The 18122-nt window shown below is 40.7% G+C and overlaps 1 protein-coding gene across 3 annotated transcripts; it reads right to left on the minus strand.

The window, feature by feature from the left end:
- Window positions 1–1297: 1297 nt before the first annotated feature.
- DDX3X (DEAD-box helicase 3 X-linked) lies at window positions 1298–17029 on the minus strand. Of its 3 annotated transcripts, none has more exons than XM_081221510.1 (17): window positions 16881–17029; window positions 13912–13969; window positions 11928–11972; window positions 10024–10156; window positions 8846–9004; window positions 8663–8780; window positions 8081–8216; window positions 6883–6968; window positions 6576–6674; window positions 6304–6464; window positions 5738–5882; window positions 5512–5656; window positions 5140–5321; window positions 4930–5047; window positions 4482–4635; window positions 4073–4212; window positions 1298–3866 (listed from the first exon to the last, which is right to left on the minus strand). In XM_081221510.1, exons 1-17 carry the CDS (start codon window positions 16923–16925, stop codon window positions 3787–3789), a joined length of 2004 nt encoding a protein of 667 aa, XP_081077636.1. In that variant the 5' UTR covers window positions 16926–17029; the 3' UTR covers window positions 1298–3786. The 3 variants fall into 3 exon arrangements, with proteins under 3 accessions (XP_081077636.1, XP_081077637.1, XP_081077635.1); XM_081221511.1 differs by having other exon boundaries at window positions 8663–8762; window positions 11928–11975; XM_081221509.1 differs by having other exon boundaries at window positions 11928–11975.
- Window positions 17030–18122: the final 1093 nt, after the last annotated feature.

Below are 18122 nucleotides of genomic sequence, written 5' to 3' on the forward strand. Positions count from 1 at the left end.
GATCCCTGAGGGAATCCCAGAAATGTTATTAGGACAGTTGCCCCAGAATCACTTCCCAGGTACTTCTGTTGCAACCCAGCTGGGAAACCACAAAAGAAAAAGTAGGTTCCAAGAAGACAAGGACTACACCTGAGTTCACTGTTACATTCCCCAATGCCCAATACTCAGCAGACCCCAAATCAGTTTTTGAATGAAACTTATATCAACCTTTGCCTTGCAAATGTCTACTAAATAACCCACTAGAGTCTATCAGGTGACTGGGTCAGAAGTTGAGGCTCCGAGAGCTTTTGGCATACCATTAATCAACTGGTATTAGGTAAATGAGATGGACTGTTGAAACCCTAGGTGTGGAGTGCACCCACACTAGCATGAGTGGAAAATGAAAATGAGAATTTCCAGCCAAAGATGGAAGAGGTATTTTTTATTCTACTTTTCTTTTAAAAATGTCATCTTCAGTGTTACAAGAGTGGCAACCCCAATTATAAACCATGACTATATCTGCAAAATACAATAAAATCAGAACTGCAACAGGGCATTCATCCACAGAAAACCTAAATGTCACAGTGCTAACAGGCCCACCTAGGGCTCCTTTGAAGAGTAAGGAAATTAGGGATGTGGTTGGGTGCCCAGAGGATAGAGATAACACCAGTACTTTATTCTTCATCCATCCACCAGTTCATTAGCATTTGGGTTTCCACTTTTGGGTTGTGAATAATGCTATGAACATTCACATGCAAGCCTAAATTGTAGATTCTTTCTCCTGGGTAGAATTCTCCTAGGAGTAGAACTGCTGAATCATATAAATTCTGTTAAAAAAAAAAAAAAAACCCTCCATGTTTAACTTGTTTTGAGACAACTCCTCTTAAATGTGTTGACCTGTTGTTTCCTCCCATAAAAAACGTTGCCATGTCATGAAATTTTCTTCCACAATACAACTAAACATAGTGCTGTGTCAAAATAATCTTATTTCTGGCCTTTCCTGGTGGCACAGTGGTTGAGAGTCCGCCTGCCGATGCAGGGGACACGGGTTCGTGCCCCGGTCCGGGAGGATCCCACATGCCGCGGAGCGGCTGGGCCCGTGAGCCATGGCCGCTGAGCCTGCGCGTCCGGAGCCTGTGCTCCGCAACGGGAGAGGCCACAGCAGTGAGGCCCGCGTACCGCAAAAAAAAAAAAAAAAAAAAAAAAAAAAAAAATCAGCACTGGATGGCAACCCAAAAAATTACACCTTACAACTCTCCAGGCAAGAGCACAACTTTATTTTCACCTCTAATAATAAACCACAATTGACAACAAAAGAGACTGTGCAGTTCAACTTTTTATTTTAATAAAATCAATATGCACAGCACATGCAGTGCTAGCATCTAAACTAATACAATAAGCAATTACTAAAGCTACAGTGACTTGAGGTTCAATCTTCACATTCAGCAAGTTCAAATCCACTCTTACACGATTTTTGAAACCTTATTAACTGAAAATATTGCTTGCTGATAAAACTTGCTCAAATGCTATCGCTGAATGTACAAGTCACTGATTATGCCAATACAACAAAGATAACCACATGTTTGAGGATTGCAATGAGCCAGACATTCACTGAAAAAAAAAAAAAACACACAACGAAACAAAACTCACACAATATTTGTGAATCTGGACACCTCGTATCAGTGTTTTGAAGTGTTTCATTAATATCTTAAGACAAGTGTATCAAAACCTTGGCATAATTTAATTTAAAGTCGCCAATTTTATTTTTACTAACATCAGAAAGTTATGGCTACACTGCCAATGCCGGGTCTGCTTAATTTGACTTAAGAGTTTAATATGACTTAACATTAAAAGCTCACACTACCCCGAAATATATAATTTCACGCATACGGTGACATTCAACATTCAAGTGCCAGTGTTTTTGTACTGTCTTTTGGTCAAGTTTCTTTAAACTTTCAAAGAATCACTTTTAGGCTTACAAAAATAAATATTTGTCAAAATGTTCAATAAATATTACATAAAACTAGCAGCAAAAAGTATCTAGAAATCTGTCGTGTGCAAATAGTTTTCTTCCCAACTATCATTCCCATGGTCCCAAATAAATTTTAGAATCTAGTCCCATCCCCTTCCTAGACAAGCTGCGTTCAACAATCTCCAAGAGACAAAATAAGATTGGAAGTTTAAGGACACGCACACAAGACATATATATAAAATTCTCTGAATGTGCAATAAAAGAAGTACTTTGTAAAAAGTTATGGGCAAAATGTACAAGGGCCTAAACCTAGACTAATTGAAATAGCACCATAACAAATGACCTCAATACTGTCAAGTGCACCTACTTAATAAAAGTTTTAGAACAAGGCACAATACACTTGAAAATCTATTGCACTTTAGGAAATTTTTGCCATCTTTCTATGCCACTGTAAAAAGATTGAGCGTTTTGATCACCGCATTCTGGCCACAAAATTAGCACAGAATTCAAAGTGGCAGAGGCATTTTAGTGGTGGACAATGCTCATCTTTGGCCAGATTTAGCATAAACAGACTATAAATACAATGGAAACCTATGCAACTAAAACTGACTAAAACTGCACTGTATAGCAGAATCGACACCTTGTGCAGTTATGTACATATTTCCAACCTGTGTGATCTCAAAGATTTCAGTTTGTTACTCTTCTGGAGCCATTTTTACAAAGTCTATAGTAAGCCAGTTTAACATCTCAACGCAGCTTGAACAGAGTAATGTAAATCGGCATTTAAAATAAAGCCTGCTGCATTAATTCTTCCTGTTCATACCCTCTTGACCAAAAAACATCAACACTAGCATGCGTTATTAGACCAAAAATCATCCAGGGCCCTAATGAGGGCTGGTCATTGCTGTGGTCAGCCATTCTACCATTTCAATTTCTTTTATGGCAGGCATTTAAAAAGTCTAAGTAGATGAATTCTAAAAACCTATCTCAAGTTATCAGACCTTTATACTTTCCCTGTAATAGTATGCCCACATCTGGCTAGCTCATAATTAATGATCTGCCTAAACATTGAAAGAGGAATTGCTGTATTTACTTGCATTAACTTTGAAAACAGTGCTTTGAATGTATGCATGTATTCATACATCACCTCATCATGACTGGAATGGCTTGTTTAAAGACTATCAGGTTCTAAATACCTATCCAGGATAGAGTGAGCAAATCAGAACTTTTAACTTAATACAGTTTGCCACATTAGAAACTAATTTCATTAATATGCTTCAAGACGTTTGTTGTTTGTTTTCCCCCAATCTGCAAGTATCAAAAAGCCCTAATGCAGGCTACCGCATAAGTTTTTTCCTTATAATATTTATGGATGAATCGATGATTCCTGTTAAGTTGTATCACACCTGTGTGCCAAGGTTTGATTTTAGCCCAAGTTCAGTAAATTTATTTTGTCAAAACAATTGGTATCTTGAGCATTACTGAGCCAACAGGACATCAAAATAAAAAGTTGTCTAAAGTTAAAGGCACAGTACATTAACAAACAAATGATCCTCAGTCACAAAATTATAAATGCAGTTTGGGATGGGGGTTGGGAGGGGAGTTAATCCAAACTACAGCAATGAAGTCTTCAAACCACCTTCTGAACAGGGCTGCTGATTGTTCCTTTCAACTCTTCATGTGACCTTGAGCTCCCTTAAAAAAAAAATTTCAGTGGAGAATCACAGCTGGTAATGTACTGCGAGTTCTTGAAGCTACACAAGGTATAGTCTGGCTAAGTTACATGTGGTTTCCATATTAGCTTGTTTGGCAGGGTGACCTACTGCAAAGCAGGTTCAGTTACCCCACCAGTCAACCCCCTGGGAGTTATAATTTCCTCCATATCCATCACTGTTGTAAAAGCCTCCATAGCCACCTAATGAAAGATTTAAAAAAGAGAGAAATTAATTAAGTCATCCACTGTTTAATACAATCTTTCCCTTCTTTAAATATTTTGATGTAAAATTACAGAAAGCAATCTACAGGGCTGAAATTCCCAATATTTTTAATCACGCTTTGAAAAAGATGGAAAAGAAAAAAAACCCCTTCCCAAAGATATGAGGTTAAAAATATAAACATTACCTCCACCAAACCCTCTGCTGCTGCCATGGCCACCTCCACCACTGCGGCTGCTGCCGGCGCGGCTGCTGCTGAAGCTGGAACTGCTGGCACCACTACTCTGTCGATAGTCTCTGGCACCAAATCCTCCACTGAATCTACTACTACAAGGACCAAAAAAATGTGTTAGTTCACATAAAGATGAAATTTCGACCAGATAACCCAACCCAAATCTTGTTAAAACTTCCCCATGACCAATTTCTGATTTTCCAATTCAAACAATCCCACCCAGCCCTATCTTCCCTAATAGTGATTTTTAAAAGGCCTTAGCTATGAAAAGGCTGACACCAACTTAATGTCACTTAAATAACCTTGAAAAGTTAACCTTGGACATAGCACCCATCCCCATCATTATACACCATCTGTAACTCACCTTTTGGATCGTCCACGACTGCTACCCTTGTAGTGGTGTTCATAAGCCATGTTTTCTAACCAAGATGGCACTTCTTGTTTAGCTTCAACAAGAAGATCCAACAAATCCTTGGTAATATTTACGTTCCTCTCGTTAAAGAATGAGGTGGCAAGGCCTAAAACAGTTCCAAAAAGTACATAAATTAAGGTCTTCCATAAAGTAGCAGAGTATTACTTTCATATTAGAGTATTAAGTAGAATACTAAAAAAGGAGGTCTAACTATTTGTTATTTAACCAACTCAAACTTCTTTGAACAAACCCTAACTTTTCCTGCCACTTCTGCTAAGATATATCTTAATTGCATTCCTTGAAAATAGGAGTTCTTCTAATAAGATCCTGAAAGTTCTTTGCTGCAAGAATCACACTGAAAATCAGAAACCACCACACCATCAAGTAACCACACACTTACCAAGGTTTCCTACACGTCCTGTACGGCCAATGCGATGTACGTATTCTTCAATATCACTGGGCAAGTCAAAATTGATAACATGTTTCACATTTGAAATGTCCAGTCCTCTTGCTGCTACCTAGAAAATAACTTCTGTTACATATGGTCCATTTAAAAGAAAGCAAATAGCTGAACATGGCAACCTTGAAAATAAGATTATATTATACATACTGCTGTAGCCACTAGAATCGGGCTTTTTCCTGAGCGGAACTGGTGAAGAGCCTCTTCTCTATCTCTCTGAGATCGGTCTCCATGGATACTCGTACAGGCATATCCTTCATGGTACAAGAAATCCTCTAGAGAATCTGCACCCTTTTTGGTCTCCACAAACACTAAGGTCAGTGAATCTTTGCCTAAAGTTAAAACATTACAAGGTTTCTGTCACTAAGAGTGGCTTGGTTCTCTTCGCACTTAGTAAACTTGCAAATAGAGGCAATTAAAATAGACTGTTTCAACAGAATGTTTTGGATGAGGAGAAAAGCAATAAAGGTGATTCCAAATGGACTTATTACCTAAGCCACCAGAGTGATGCTAAAATTATACCTGTTGCATTTAGAAGGTCAAGCAGAAATGACCGTTTGTCTGACTCTTCCACCCAGACTACTTTCTGTGTGATGTTCTCAGAGGTAGAGCCAACTCTTCCTACGGCCAGAAAGATATACTCATCCAAGAAATCACGAGCAAGCATCTGAAAGAAAAAAATATATTTTATTGTCTATTGAGATAAACAAATTCCTAAGTAAATAAGATTTGCAGCATCAAACAATACCTGTATTTCCTTCGGGAAAGTAGCACTAAACATCATAGTGTGGCGAACTCCCTTTGGTGGCATAGTATCTTGTTCAACGATTCTACGTATTTGAGGCTCAAACCCCATATCCAACATCCGATCAGCTTCATCTAACACCAAGTATCTGCCATGAAAAAAAAAAATCCAGTTTAGAATTTGAGGAGAAAAGTTAGTTTTAATATAGTTGTTTCTATAAGCACAATTAATTATTCATTCAGGTAGTTAAATTCCTCACACCACACAATTTGACCCATGTACGTGAGACACAGCACAGGATCTCTGCCACTAAATAAATGGTCCAAGATGATACACATCCAAATTAGCTCTTATACTTGACTCTGGTCCCAAAGTCTCGTCATTTTTAGACTCTAATAAAATGTCACCGATTTTTCAACATTAAAATTACCATGAGCAAACTTTTTGGAAAAGCTGGAAGACTAAAATAAATCTCTTCTCCATCTTAAAATTTATGGACAGGTTCCACAAAACTAATGGCCAGTAATTTTTAAAATTAATGCATTCCACACATTTGAAAATTAACATACTTGCAGAAGTCTAATCCAATCTTCCCTCTTTCCATCATATCCACTAGACGTCCTGGAGTGGCTACTAACAAGTGGCATCCACGTTCTAAGTCTCGAATTTGCTGACCAATATCAGCACCACCATAAACCACGCAAGGACGAACTCTAGATCGGTATGAAAACTGTAAGCAAAGAAATTTTTATCAACTTTAAGGCCAAGATTTTTTACGTGGTCATAAAACATTGCATCAGAATCAATGAGAAAGCCGATAATCTCTGAAATGCATACTTACTTTCCTGGCTTCCTCATAGATCTGTACAGCCAATTCTCTAGTTGGTGCTAACACCAAGGAGATTGGGTATTGTTTGCGGCGCCCATACCTTCCATTTTCCTAAGAAATAATTTATAATTTAAACTCTTAACATCCTTTTTTAAAGGTTCATTACACATAATTCCCTTCTGTAACTCACGGATTATATGTAAAAACTGTTTGTAATTATACAGGTTAGAATACAAGTCTTACTGTCATTTAGAAAGCTTTCTCAACAGCTACCTACAAGGTTCTACAATCATTTCCCATTTTATATAGAAATATTTACCTTCATGGCCCTCAAAGCCTCGCCTGGACCATCAGAATAAATCTGACTCAAGATGGGCAAGAGAAATGCTGCAGTTTTTCCAGACCCTGTTTAAAAGAAAGCATATTCATTTAACCACAGAAAAAGCTGATTATTTTTGAATATATATTGGTAGATAAGTGTTTTTTAACTGCCCAACAACTTAATTAGCAATTTTACTTTATTCCCAAGTTAATTTTCTAAAAATTAATAGCTAATTTAAAAAATACCAAGTGACGACTTTGATCAATCTGTAATAGGAGTTAGCAAACTAAGGCCCAACCTATATCTTCGTAAATAAAGCTTTACTGCAATATAGCTGTGACCAATAATTTTACATATCTATGGCTGCCTTCATACAACAGCAGAGCTGAATAGTTGCAACAGAGACCACATGGTCCATAATCCAAAAAAATATTTTGCTTACAGAAGATGTATACCAAACTCTGGTCACTCACAATGTAGTAGTTAGTATTCACTTCTTCGCATTTGTGCAAAGAGAGCAGGAATTCTGTCTCAAAACTGGTGTCAATTTCAATTTTTAACACTTCCTTGTAGGTACTGTACATACTGATAATGTATAAAGGATGACATTCTCACTCTTCCATAGGGAAAGAAAGATATCAAATTATTCAAGTGCCATATATTTTTACTGGGAGAATCTTGTCACTCTTTCAAACTGGCCAAACTCACACAGATATAATAAAGCCTATTCTCAATTCAGAGGCTGTAACTATCCCCATTCCCAAAAGATGGGAGGTTAAGGACCCTTCCCTTGGCCACATTCCCATGGATCACAAGCTATTCTCTAATCTTATCCTTCTTATCCCAGATACAATATTGTTATAGTGCTAACTTTCCCACCACTGCAATCACAATAACCTATCCCTGTTGTAGCAATATCAGGGTCATGACTTTCTACAGGCTCTCCCCAAGACACCCTAATGGAAACACTAGAGGTAATACAGGATCCAAAGGGCTAAGACAAAAGAGAAACCATCCAGCTACTCCTTATCTGTATCAAAGTATACCAGTCAGGCTACAAACAGGACTCAAGCTTCCTCATGAAACTTAGATACTCCATATTTCATATACTGCGTATTTTTTTGGTATTGGTTTTATGAGAGCCAGCAGGGTTAAGGTATTCTGGACAACTTTTTACTTTATCAAGTCTGCTTACCTGTTTGGGCACAAGCCATCAAGTCTCTCTTCTCTTTGATAATAGGAATAGCATGCTTTTGCACTGGAGTCGGACGAGTGTAGCGAGTAAGTTCAATGTTTCCCATAATAATTTCTCCCATCTCAACATCACTGAACTGTCAAGAAATTCATCAGGATTAAATAGGTAGAAATACTACCTGGAGCCATTTTGCTTTATACAAATACAATGGGGGAAAAAACCCTATCAACCAACTTGTACTTTAGTTTACAGTTGCTTTAAATAAAAGTTATCGTGTTACATTTTGAGGGGGAGGGGGAAAAACAACAACAACAACCCCCTAAGCTTAACCTACACTGGAAAAGTTTTGGGTTCCTTCCATGTCTGACCCATTTTCTATTTCAAATATTAGTGATGGTAACATTGAACTAAATCTCCCCCTTTCCACAAACCAACGACGCAGGCTTTCAGAGTAACTTTAAAAGATTGTTAACACAAAGCAGGCATGGTCTATACAGGCCTTTAGGAAGCCCATCTCATCTTGATGTGCTGTGAAAATACTTACACTTCCCTCTGTCTTAAAAGTCAAGCAAAAATACTTACACTTTCAATGTGTGGAGGACAGTTGTTGCCTGTTGCCTCAACTGGAATGTCATCGTATTTTTCAAAGTTAATCCCGGTGTTGCCTCCAGAAAAAAGTTCTCTGAAATCAGAAGATCGGCTAAGTTTATTTGGTATAATAGCCAATAAGGCTTCATCACAATTAACATACATTTCAAAACTTACTGTTCCAAGCGTTCACTTGGCGGGAGTGGTTTTGACCAATCATCTTCATCTGATTTGTCACACCAGCGACTATTTCCACCACGTTCATATTTTCCAAAGCCACCTCTTTCACCACGGCTACCAATGCTGTCATAGTCACTTCGTCCACGATCATCAAACCTGAACAGCACAACCAATTAATCAGAATCTTATCATTTAACCATTATCAGATTCCTACCACTACTCTAGAACTGTGCCTGAAGAGAAGTTCGCTATGGCTAATTTCAAGGATGTCAACAATCCAGTTCAGTCTTACTCTTATTTGACAAATAAGGCCCTCTAACCAGACTGTATCATTTACATAACTTTATTTTCTAAATTCAGTATCGTTCTTTATTCTTATTACACAGCCTAAACAGGCCTCATACATGTTGAAATTGAATCACGTCTTTATACCTAAAACTAATAAGGGTATTGTAAATCAACTATAGTTCAATAAAAACAAACTTCTCTTGGGAGGGGTGGGGGGGAAGAATCAGTCTTATACACATGAAACCAGCATATAACTTACACCTTTAAATAGTCTCATCCAAATATTTCTAGTGGTAGGGAAAAGAGGAAAGTATCACACCAAATATCAATTGTCCCAGTTATATCAGGATGCTACTTAAAGGACAATTCACCTGTGTGACAAACTTTGGATAAAAAGGTAGAAAATAATCCTTACCTGAATTAAGATGTTTTTAGTTTTAGGCCTGTTTTCGAAAAATCAGGACACAGAGGACTAACCACAGCTATTAGGCGCATGAGGTCAGTTCACCACACTTGTGTAATCAAAAATATAAGGTGTTTAAAAATTGTCATATAGAATATCCATGAAAATGTCAACCAAATTAGGCCATTCACTAAAACTCTTTTAAGTAGAATATGTAAAACTAGAGAAATATAACTGATTTCATTATGCCAAAAGGAATGTTCTTCTAATCTAATTCTTAAATAACAAGTTCAATTTAGTAGACCTCTTACAGTTAAAAAAATACATAAATACAATTAAACAGATATAATACTTAACATCCAAGTAGGTGGTCTACTAAGGGGAAAAAATATCATGCTTAATGGTCAGAGTACAAATTAAAGACCAATTTCTAAATTGCTGTATTGTACACGTAAAAAAGGCAAGAAAATAAGAAATCACTCACCTTCCCCTTGATCCACTTCCACGATCACTGAAGAAACTAGACTTCCCTCTTGAATCGCTACGGCAACCAAAACTGCTGTATGCATCCTTATCTTTACTAGAACTCCACCCTGAACTGTCTTTATCATAGAATCCTTCAAAAAAAAAAAACAAACCCGCAAACCCATGTTATTATATTATTTAGAAAATGACAATACTTTAAAACATGTTTCCAAATCTGAAGCCCTCCACTGACTAACCCATCTCTGGACCAGAGGGACAATGGAAATATTCCTATCACGGCACTAGAATATACTGTGCACTAAACAAAGCAATTGACAGTCTGAAAATGTTCTGAATGAATACCACTTCTAAAAGATCAATAGCTTTGCCTGTAACACAATGATTATGGTATTGTTACATAACCATCACAATTTAACTTCCATTCATTTTATAGGTGTGAATGAGTTTACTAGGAGTTACCATTATTTCAATGTCTCTTAGAAGTGACATTCATTTAAAACATTAAGAATGTCAGTTTACTTGGTTTAATACAGTATTTCTTAGTTTCAATAGTAAAAAGTTTAAGAACAGTGCTCTGGTTCACATGAAGTACATACTACCAGATGAGAATTAGGAATATAATAAAGGAAAATCCTCGTCCCTACACAACGCAGTGTAGACAGGTTCCTAGGGTACAGCTATAAACATTCAGTAAGAGGGGATAACAAACGTGTAAATTATCCCAACAGGTAGACGGTTTAAAGACAAGTAGAGGATTTAACTAGCTTCAGTGACACTTTATTGAACAGTCAGAGATAGTTTATAAGTTAGGTTACTTTCCTTCCAACTCCTGCCTCTACCAGCCAGGTTATCAAGTCTTGGCTACCAATAAAGAGCTGAGTTAGATTTCTAAGATCTCTTTCAGCTCTAACTCCCATATGATACCGCCTCTCTCCCTGCTTTGATTCTTGTTATTGCAACAAAGGGAGAAAAGCACTAAATATACATGGGAGTCAATTTCAGCTAGTGCATTCTAAGGAATGAGAACCCATGACGATAAAGACTACAATAAATAAAAGCAATGATATGATAGCTAAGAAATTATAATACAGATTTTATATTCCATGTATTGCCAGGGACAGTGAAGCTAACACGGACTACATATGGATATGGAGAAACAGACAGCAAACCATGTGCTTCTGTGGACTCTCCACCCTTCCAATCCTGCCTTCTTTATCCAGTATCTTCCCCCTTCTTGACCTTCAGTTTTCCTGACCTTCCCCTTTTCCTCCAAATCTCAGATCACCTATTTTATGGAATACACAGCACCCAAACAATTGTCCCATAATATGAACCATCTACTAGTTCTCTGTCACTTATTTACAAAGTTAATGGGAAAAGACCAGCTGTTGTGATACCTTTTAGACAAGACCTTTAAAATGAAGCAGTTAAGGCAAGGAGATGAAGCCAGAGAATCACTCCCATCTATTGGGAGCATGCCCAATGCTTGTTAACTATTCCCCAATAACCCCATCTTCATTTTGGCACCTCTGCAAGACAGAAATAACTGGGCTGTCATCACTATGCAGCAGTTTGGTTTACACAGTAATGGGTGCCCAATCACCTTTTTCAAATTGAAATCATGCTGTGAATGATTACAAACACAGGTTAAGCACAAGACTAGTGAAATTGTACAAAACCATGCCCTTGGCCTCAGAAGAGTTTGACATAGGAAATGCAGTTTTCCACTGTCTGACATTAGATGAGTTTTTCCAAAATGAGTAAACCCTAATATCTGAAACAGTGCTGCCAGTAGCAGGAGAGGCACAGTTTACAGACTTCTCCAGGTGTCTCATTTTCCCTAGGCTCCAACTTCCAAATGCAGCAAGAATTAGGTATAACCAAGTTGTTCAAAGGACTTACCTTTAGTAGCTTCTCTGTTCCTTAAGTGAGGAGGAATATAGCGCCCTTCTAAAAGAAATTAACAAAGTTAAACTTCATATTCCATAAAACTTTAAGTTAAAGCTTTTTGGCCAAAATTTGTGCTATTAAAGAACAGTGCTGGAAAGAAATTTTTTAAATCTATAGTCCTCCAGTCTGACTATGTACTTGGAAATTGAGAAGTGGGGGAAAAAAATCTACTTTTATTTTAAATGGGTTATTGCTTTAATAAGTAGAATTTTAAAAGGGAAAGGAGAACAGGTTTGACTTGGAACCTAACAGTTGAAATCTACAAATACATAAATTTAACTTGTCACTAGTGGTTAATTTAACACAATATTTTAAAAGGCCTGCTATGATTTGAGAATTGCCACAAACGAGTTACAACTTTAAGTATTACTACAACAACCTAAAAAACATGTAACAAACATTAGTAAATCATTTAACATGTAGCAAAAGTGTTACTGTAACAACCTAAAAGTAATAAACATGTAACTAGCCACTAAAAGGCTTTTTTTGTTTCCTACCCTGGTTAAGTTCCAAGACATAGAATACATATATGTAACATGGGAAAGTTGCAAGAGGGAGAATGATTTCAAGGAACTGTGAATTTTAATTCGAGACTTGGCAGAGTTTAAGTCAACTGTTTTTCTGTATGCACAGGAATACAGTCTAGACAATGGATGAGAATCAAAAGCAAATAATGTATATATCCACCAAGTAAAGTCAACTTGCTTTATTTCTAGTTAACCTGCAATTTAACTTTTTCACTTCTGGGTTGAATTAATTATTAAAGATCTCTATTAGAATGATCAAGTCCTAGATGATTCTTAGCATGGCAAATAAAGTGAAATTTAAAACAAATACCAAGTAACTGTGCCCAGTGAGGCCCTTCTTGCCTAAAAATGAAGACATGCCCCTTACTATGCAACAAAGAGAGCTTGAAGAAATGGTGCTTTCAGACCTTACATACAGCCGATACACATTTTTTTTTCTCTCTTTTTGGTTAATAGGGTAGGAAGAGACCTGAGCTGAAGCAGGTCTACTGCCAATAATAAACCACCAAGATCCCCTACACCTTAATACTAATCTCTACCAAGTATCCAAGAAACCCTTTTAAGGAAAAAAAAATTAAATAAAACTTCTATATCTAACTTCTTTTCAAAAGAATACAACAATTCAGCATTTAAAATCCTAACCACCACCCCAAGATTCATTATGGCCTTGTTCTATTATTATTATTTTTTTTTAAATATTTATTTGGCCTCACCAGGTCTTAGTTACAGCACGCGGGATCTTTAGTTGTGGCATGCAGGATCTAGTTCCCTGACCAGGGATCGAACCCAGGCCCCCTGCATTGGGAGCGCGGAGTCTTAACCACTGGGCCACCAGGGAAGTCCCTAACCTTGTTCTATTATTAAGTCTCATGTTCTTCATGGGAAAGGGATAGCTGTAGCTGATCAATGTGAATGTTCCCTTTATTCAGTTTAATTCTGGTAGATTCACTCTAATAGTGATATACACGTTCCCATCACCTTTAAGCTGGGCTCAGGATTCATAATGGACATAATCAAACCCTTCTAGAGATAATCTGTGTTTTGTATAAGGTCCTTAATGATTGTTTTCATTCAAGAAAACTACTCCGTTTTGTTATCAAAAGACCACAACACGGGACCTCCACTGCAAGGGGCATGGGTTCCACCCCTGGTGAGGAAACTAAGATCCTGCATGCTGCGCGGCGCGGCCAAAACAAAACAAACCCCCCAACGATGCTACCCACCTAATTCTTTACACAGTAAAGACTGGCAGGGAAATTCTTAAATTTTAAACAAATCCAACGAAATATTAAGGTATTAAAGCTCTAATACTCAGTAACACAGCATTGTAAATCAACTGTATTTCAATGAAATACAATTTTTTTAAAAGCCCTAATATTCACAGTAAATCCATAAAATGTTTTACTTACTGCTGGCGGTACTTCCTCCACTCTGATTATCAGAAGAGTTCAGGTCTAGGCCAGCAAACTAGAAAAGAGTTAAACTTCGGTTAGCAGCCCGTGTGCAGAAATATTACACTAAGAGAAAACTAGTCTTGCTCTCTAGCATTTACTAGCACTAGTTGCCCTGTCTGCCTCACCGGGGATGTGAAACTCTTAAGGAGAATGTGACTAGGAATGTGCTTCGAGGATAATTAAGTTGTAAGCAAATGCAAAATACTTTACTACAGTACTACTGTATATACTGCAGAAGGTACCACACCAAGATGGTGGTGCTATCCAGGAGAAACTGGGTCCAAATTTAACACATTCAAAATGCATCTTCCCTGTAACGTTTTCCATAGTAAAAGTTCAAGAAATTTAAATTATTTTAAAATGTCAAATAGTCATTGGATTCATTTTAGCTCCAAACATTTGGAGACAAATGTTTTCAATGCCACCAAGTTTCTACTTGGAATTATTTTAAACCTACAAAGCACACCTGAAGAATGTCAGAACAAAAATTTTATCGACCATTTCATAGTTCCTTTATCCCTAAATACTGCACAAATATTTTAAATGAGGGTAGCACTCTTCAGAACAAAAATTAATATAACCACCACTTACTGAGCACTACTAAGCACAACCCTATGAAGTAGGTACCTACAGGTTCTCCCACTTTCACAGTTAAGTTCAGAACACTTCGGACATAAATGGCACAATTGGCATTTAGGGTCCTTAATGAGTAGGACACATTTTACTGCCTTTATCTCCACGTCTACTCATCCCTTTACACTGGTAGCTCAAAGCCTCAACATTCTAAAAAAGAGATCTATCTTCATCGCATTCTGTAATAACAAACAATTTACAAGCAATGGGGGAAAACTACATGTGCCAAAAGCAGTGTTTCATTTTTTTAATGTACCCAGTCACAGCACTATTGCCACCTGTTTGCAAAGGTGATACGCTATACCATAACGTTTAAGTCCTCTCTTAAAAGCTCAAGGTTGTATTGTCAAATTGCAAGCATCATCAATGGAGGCACTGAAAATTGGAAGCAGATGCTAAATCTTGAAAAAAAAATGAGTTATGGTTAAGGCAGCTCATTTCCTAATTTCTATCAGCAAAAACGCTGTCATGTTTTCTCTGCAGTAGTTATCTCAGCAACTGACTGATACTTTAACGCAGGATAGGAACAAACTTTTTGCACTTGTTGCAGTACGTTTTGTTATTAATTTTGCACTTGGCAAACACTAAATGCTACTGTAAAGTGTTAGGATTACGTTACTGCAATTTTCTCAGTTGTGAATTAGCTTGCTGCTTAATTCTAACGACTCTGCATACTTTTTCCAATTACTTCGATTACAAATTTCATTCCTACCTAGAATCTTAAATACAGCACTACCTACATGGTAAATGTTAAAACTGGGAACAGCCTATGCTCCTGATAACAGATTTTTTATGTCTCTGCTCCATTTAACATGACGCGTCAGCAATTTGGAGGATTCAAACTGATTCATTAATGGAAAAAATGCTCCCCCTCCCCAAAACAGGTCGTTAAGCCCTTAAAAACATATTACACACGACTACATTAAAGTCTATTGACAATTCATTTGCGTCACTCGACTTCGTTTCAGAATTTCGGAGCTCGTGGTAGGCAGAAGTTTACTTAAAGGCAACAAACATCGCACTGAAGAGCTTCTCTGAAGCGCGGTGCCACTGTTGCTGAGGGATGCAGACTTCCTGCCACCTCAGCCCAGAACCCCTCCTCTACCTCTAAACCCTTAGAAGAGGGCGTTCCAGTTAAGACGACAGACCCGGAGCAGCCTCTGACCTATTTCAAAATTTCAGTCCACAAGCAGCAACAAGTCAACAACAAAATTGTTTATTTCTCCCCAAGCCACATTCCGGGTGTTTTTCCTCTAGCCGAGTCCCTAATCAAACGCCCGCATCAAAGTGTCCTTACCCTGAGGACACTCGTACACTCCGTGGCATCCCCCACCCCCCAAAACGACGCGCGGCCCTGGGCTAAATCGCCACACAGTGACTGTGGTGAGAATGTGAAGCGGGGGGGCCGCAAACCTCCCTGACGTCTCCCCACCACGTTCAACCACGAACCCCAGAGCCCGGCGCAACCGCGCACGCAGCGGCCCATTCCTCCCTCCCCCTCCCTCTCCCCCCCCCAATCTGCGTCACAAAACTTTCCACTCCGGAAACGCGGCCTCACGGGCCGTGGCTCCCGGCCTGCGGAAGCCGGGCTGGAGCGAAAAAGACCTGCGGAAGGAAGCCCGGGAGGAACAAGATGCCCATCCATCCCCGTTTCCGGGCCCTCGGCGGCCCGGCCTCTCCCGCTCGTGGGCCGCAGCGCCGCCCAGCCACCCGACACCACACAAAGGAGGCCGCCGCCATTACCCCGCGCGAAGGCCACCCCCCGCGCCGCCCCCTCCCACATTCCAGGGCCGCGTTCCTCCTCCCGCTCACACGCGCGTGCACACACACACACGCCAACGCCGCTCGGCTCTGTGACCGGAATCCGAGCCACGCACGCCGCGAGCGCCGGAGCCCCCAGGACCAAAAAGGTCCCCATTCGTGAACCACCGCGCCACGCCGCCACCCCCCCCACCCATGGGTCACTTGTCAGTCGAGGTTCGCGCGTGCGCGCCTCCGCGAGAGCGCGCGCCCCTCCCCCTCCGCCCGCCTGCGCACGCACACACAAAAGCCGCCATTGTGCTCGGGCCGGGGACAATACCGCGAGCCAAGTAGGGGCCCCCACGACAGCCACAACTACCATTCCTGTCACCTTCCCGTTCCCCCACAGCCCTAGGGCATTCACACTCGCCAGCCCGAGGGACCCAGCAAATGGGAACTGAGGATACCAGCTAGCACTGCGCCACAAACCAGGTTAGGTCAGGGGAGGGAATTCATGCAGCAACAACCCTGGTAGGCTCCCTGCGGCTCACCTGCTGGTCCAGCCCGAGCGCATTTTCCACCGCCACATGACTCATCCCTGAAGAGTACCGAGAACTCGGAGTCTTCCGCTGCTGAGCTAATGTGTTTGGCTCACCGCAAAGGCCCTCTCACGGGAGAACTGCGGCTCTAAGGCGCACGGCGCGGCCACTGATCTAATATACCCGCTGGAACGGCTGCTACGTCAGCACGTAAGACGTGTGCCCTCCCTCTCACACCCGCACTCCTCCCGCCGCTACGACTTCTGCCTAGCTACTGCGCTCTCGTTTAGTCCTAACCTCGCGGGATTTCCTAGTCGGTCGCGTCCCCGGCTCGTCGTCCTACCTTGGCACTGAGAGCGCCAAATACTGTCCTAGTTCGCTTGAGTTCCACTTCCCCTGTCCTCCGCTATTACCCTAGCCAAGGTCTAGGAGGTCTCGAGATCTCGCGAGAATTCCTCGCCTCCCGCTTTCCGCCAGCTGGGATACCTTAAAATCTAATTTAGGCGTTTTCCCCTTTTCTTTCCGTAACGTCTCCAGTTTTCGCTGTTCCATTGCTTCTTGGGAGTATTCTGTCCTTTCTCAGCCCCCGGACTTGGATGTGTTGTGAGATTTCTCCAAACTAATTGACCGTAGCGTTTTCGTGAGCAGACTCCCCGAAATCGGAGTTAGGCCAAGAGAGGCCCAAAGCCCAGGGGGCGGCGGATCACGTGACTGCAGGTGTCAAACGCGGAGGCCATTTTGTGGAGCAGGAAACTGGTTTTAAATAGAGTGCTCGGAATCGGGGGAGGAGAAGGGAGAGAGGGAGGGAGGAGGCGGGAAGAGGGGGGAGAGGAGGAGGGGAAAAAAGAGGAAGGAGGAGGGAAGAGGGCGGGATGGTGACCAGGGGAGAGGGGAGAGGAGTGGAGGGGAGCTGGCGACGCACGCAGGTGGTGAGATGCTTTACCGCATGGTTGCTTAAGCAGCGGGGGCACCGCCTAGGAACGCCAGAGCCCCTCAGGTTCCCTACACCTCGTCGACCCCGCGCCCCACCCCCAAGCTAGAGCGCTCTGGCGCGCGCGTCCCCGCCCCCCGCGGTGAGGAAACAATGAGACAGTCACGCGCTGAACTAGAGTGGGTGGTAGCGCACCCTCCTGAGACCCCAGCCCTCCGCCTGCACGACCGCTCAATTGGGCCCCTAGTTTCCTGCTGCGGGGCGTCCAGCGGCTCAGGGCCGATGGCCACCGGCGTGGTGCTGCCTCCCTCAAAGCCAGAGGA

The sequence above is a fragment of the Mesoplodon bidens genome, assembly GCF_964165515.1.
Source record: "Mesoplodon bidens genome assembly, chromosome: X".
Classification (NCBI taxonomy): Eukaryota; Metazoa; Chordata; class Mammalia; order Artiodactyla; family Ziphiidae; genus Mesoplodon; species Mesoplodon bidens.

What these genes read in the sequence shown, in the direction of transcription:
- DDX3X (XM_081221509.1), bottom strand. Translation starts at nt 16,925, where the DNA reads ATGAGTCATGTGGCGGTGGAAAATGCGCTCGGGCTGGACCAGCAG. An exon ending in CGCTCGGGCTGGACCAGCAG is followed by an intron (nt 13,970 to 16,880) that starts GTGAGCCGCAGG and finishes ACTCTTTTCTAG; the next exon opens with TTTGCTGGCCTAGACCTGAA. An exon ending in GATGGCTTGTGCCCAAACAG is followed by an intron (nt 6,969 to 8,080) that starts GTAAGCAGACTT and finishes TCTTTTAAACAG; the next exon opens with GGTCTGGAAAAACTGCAGCA.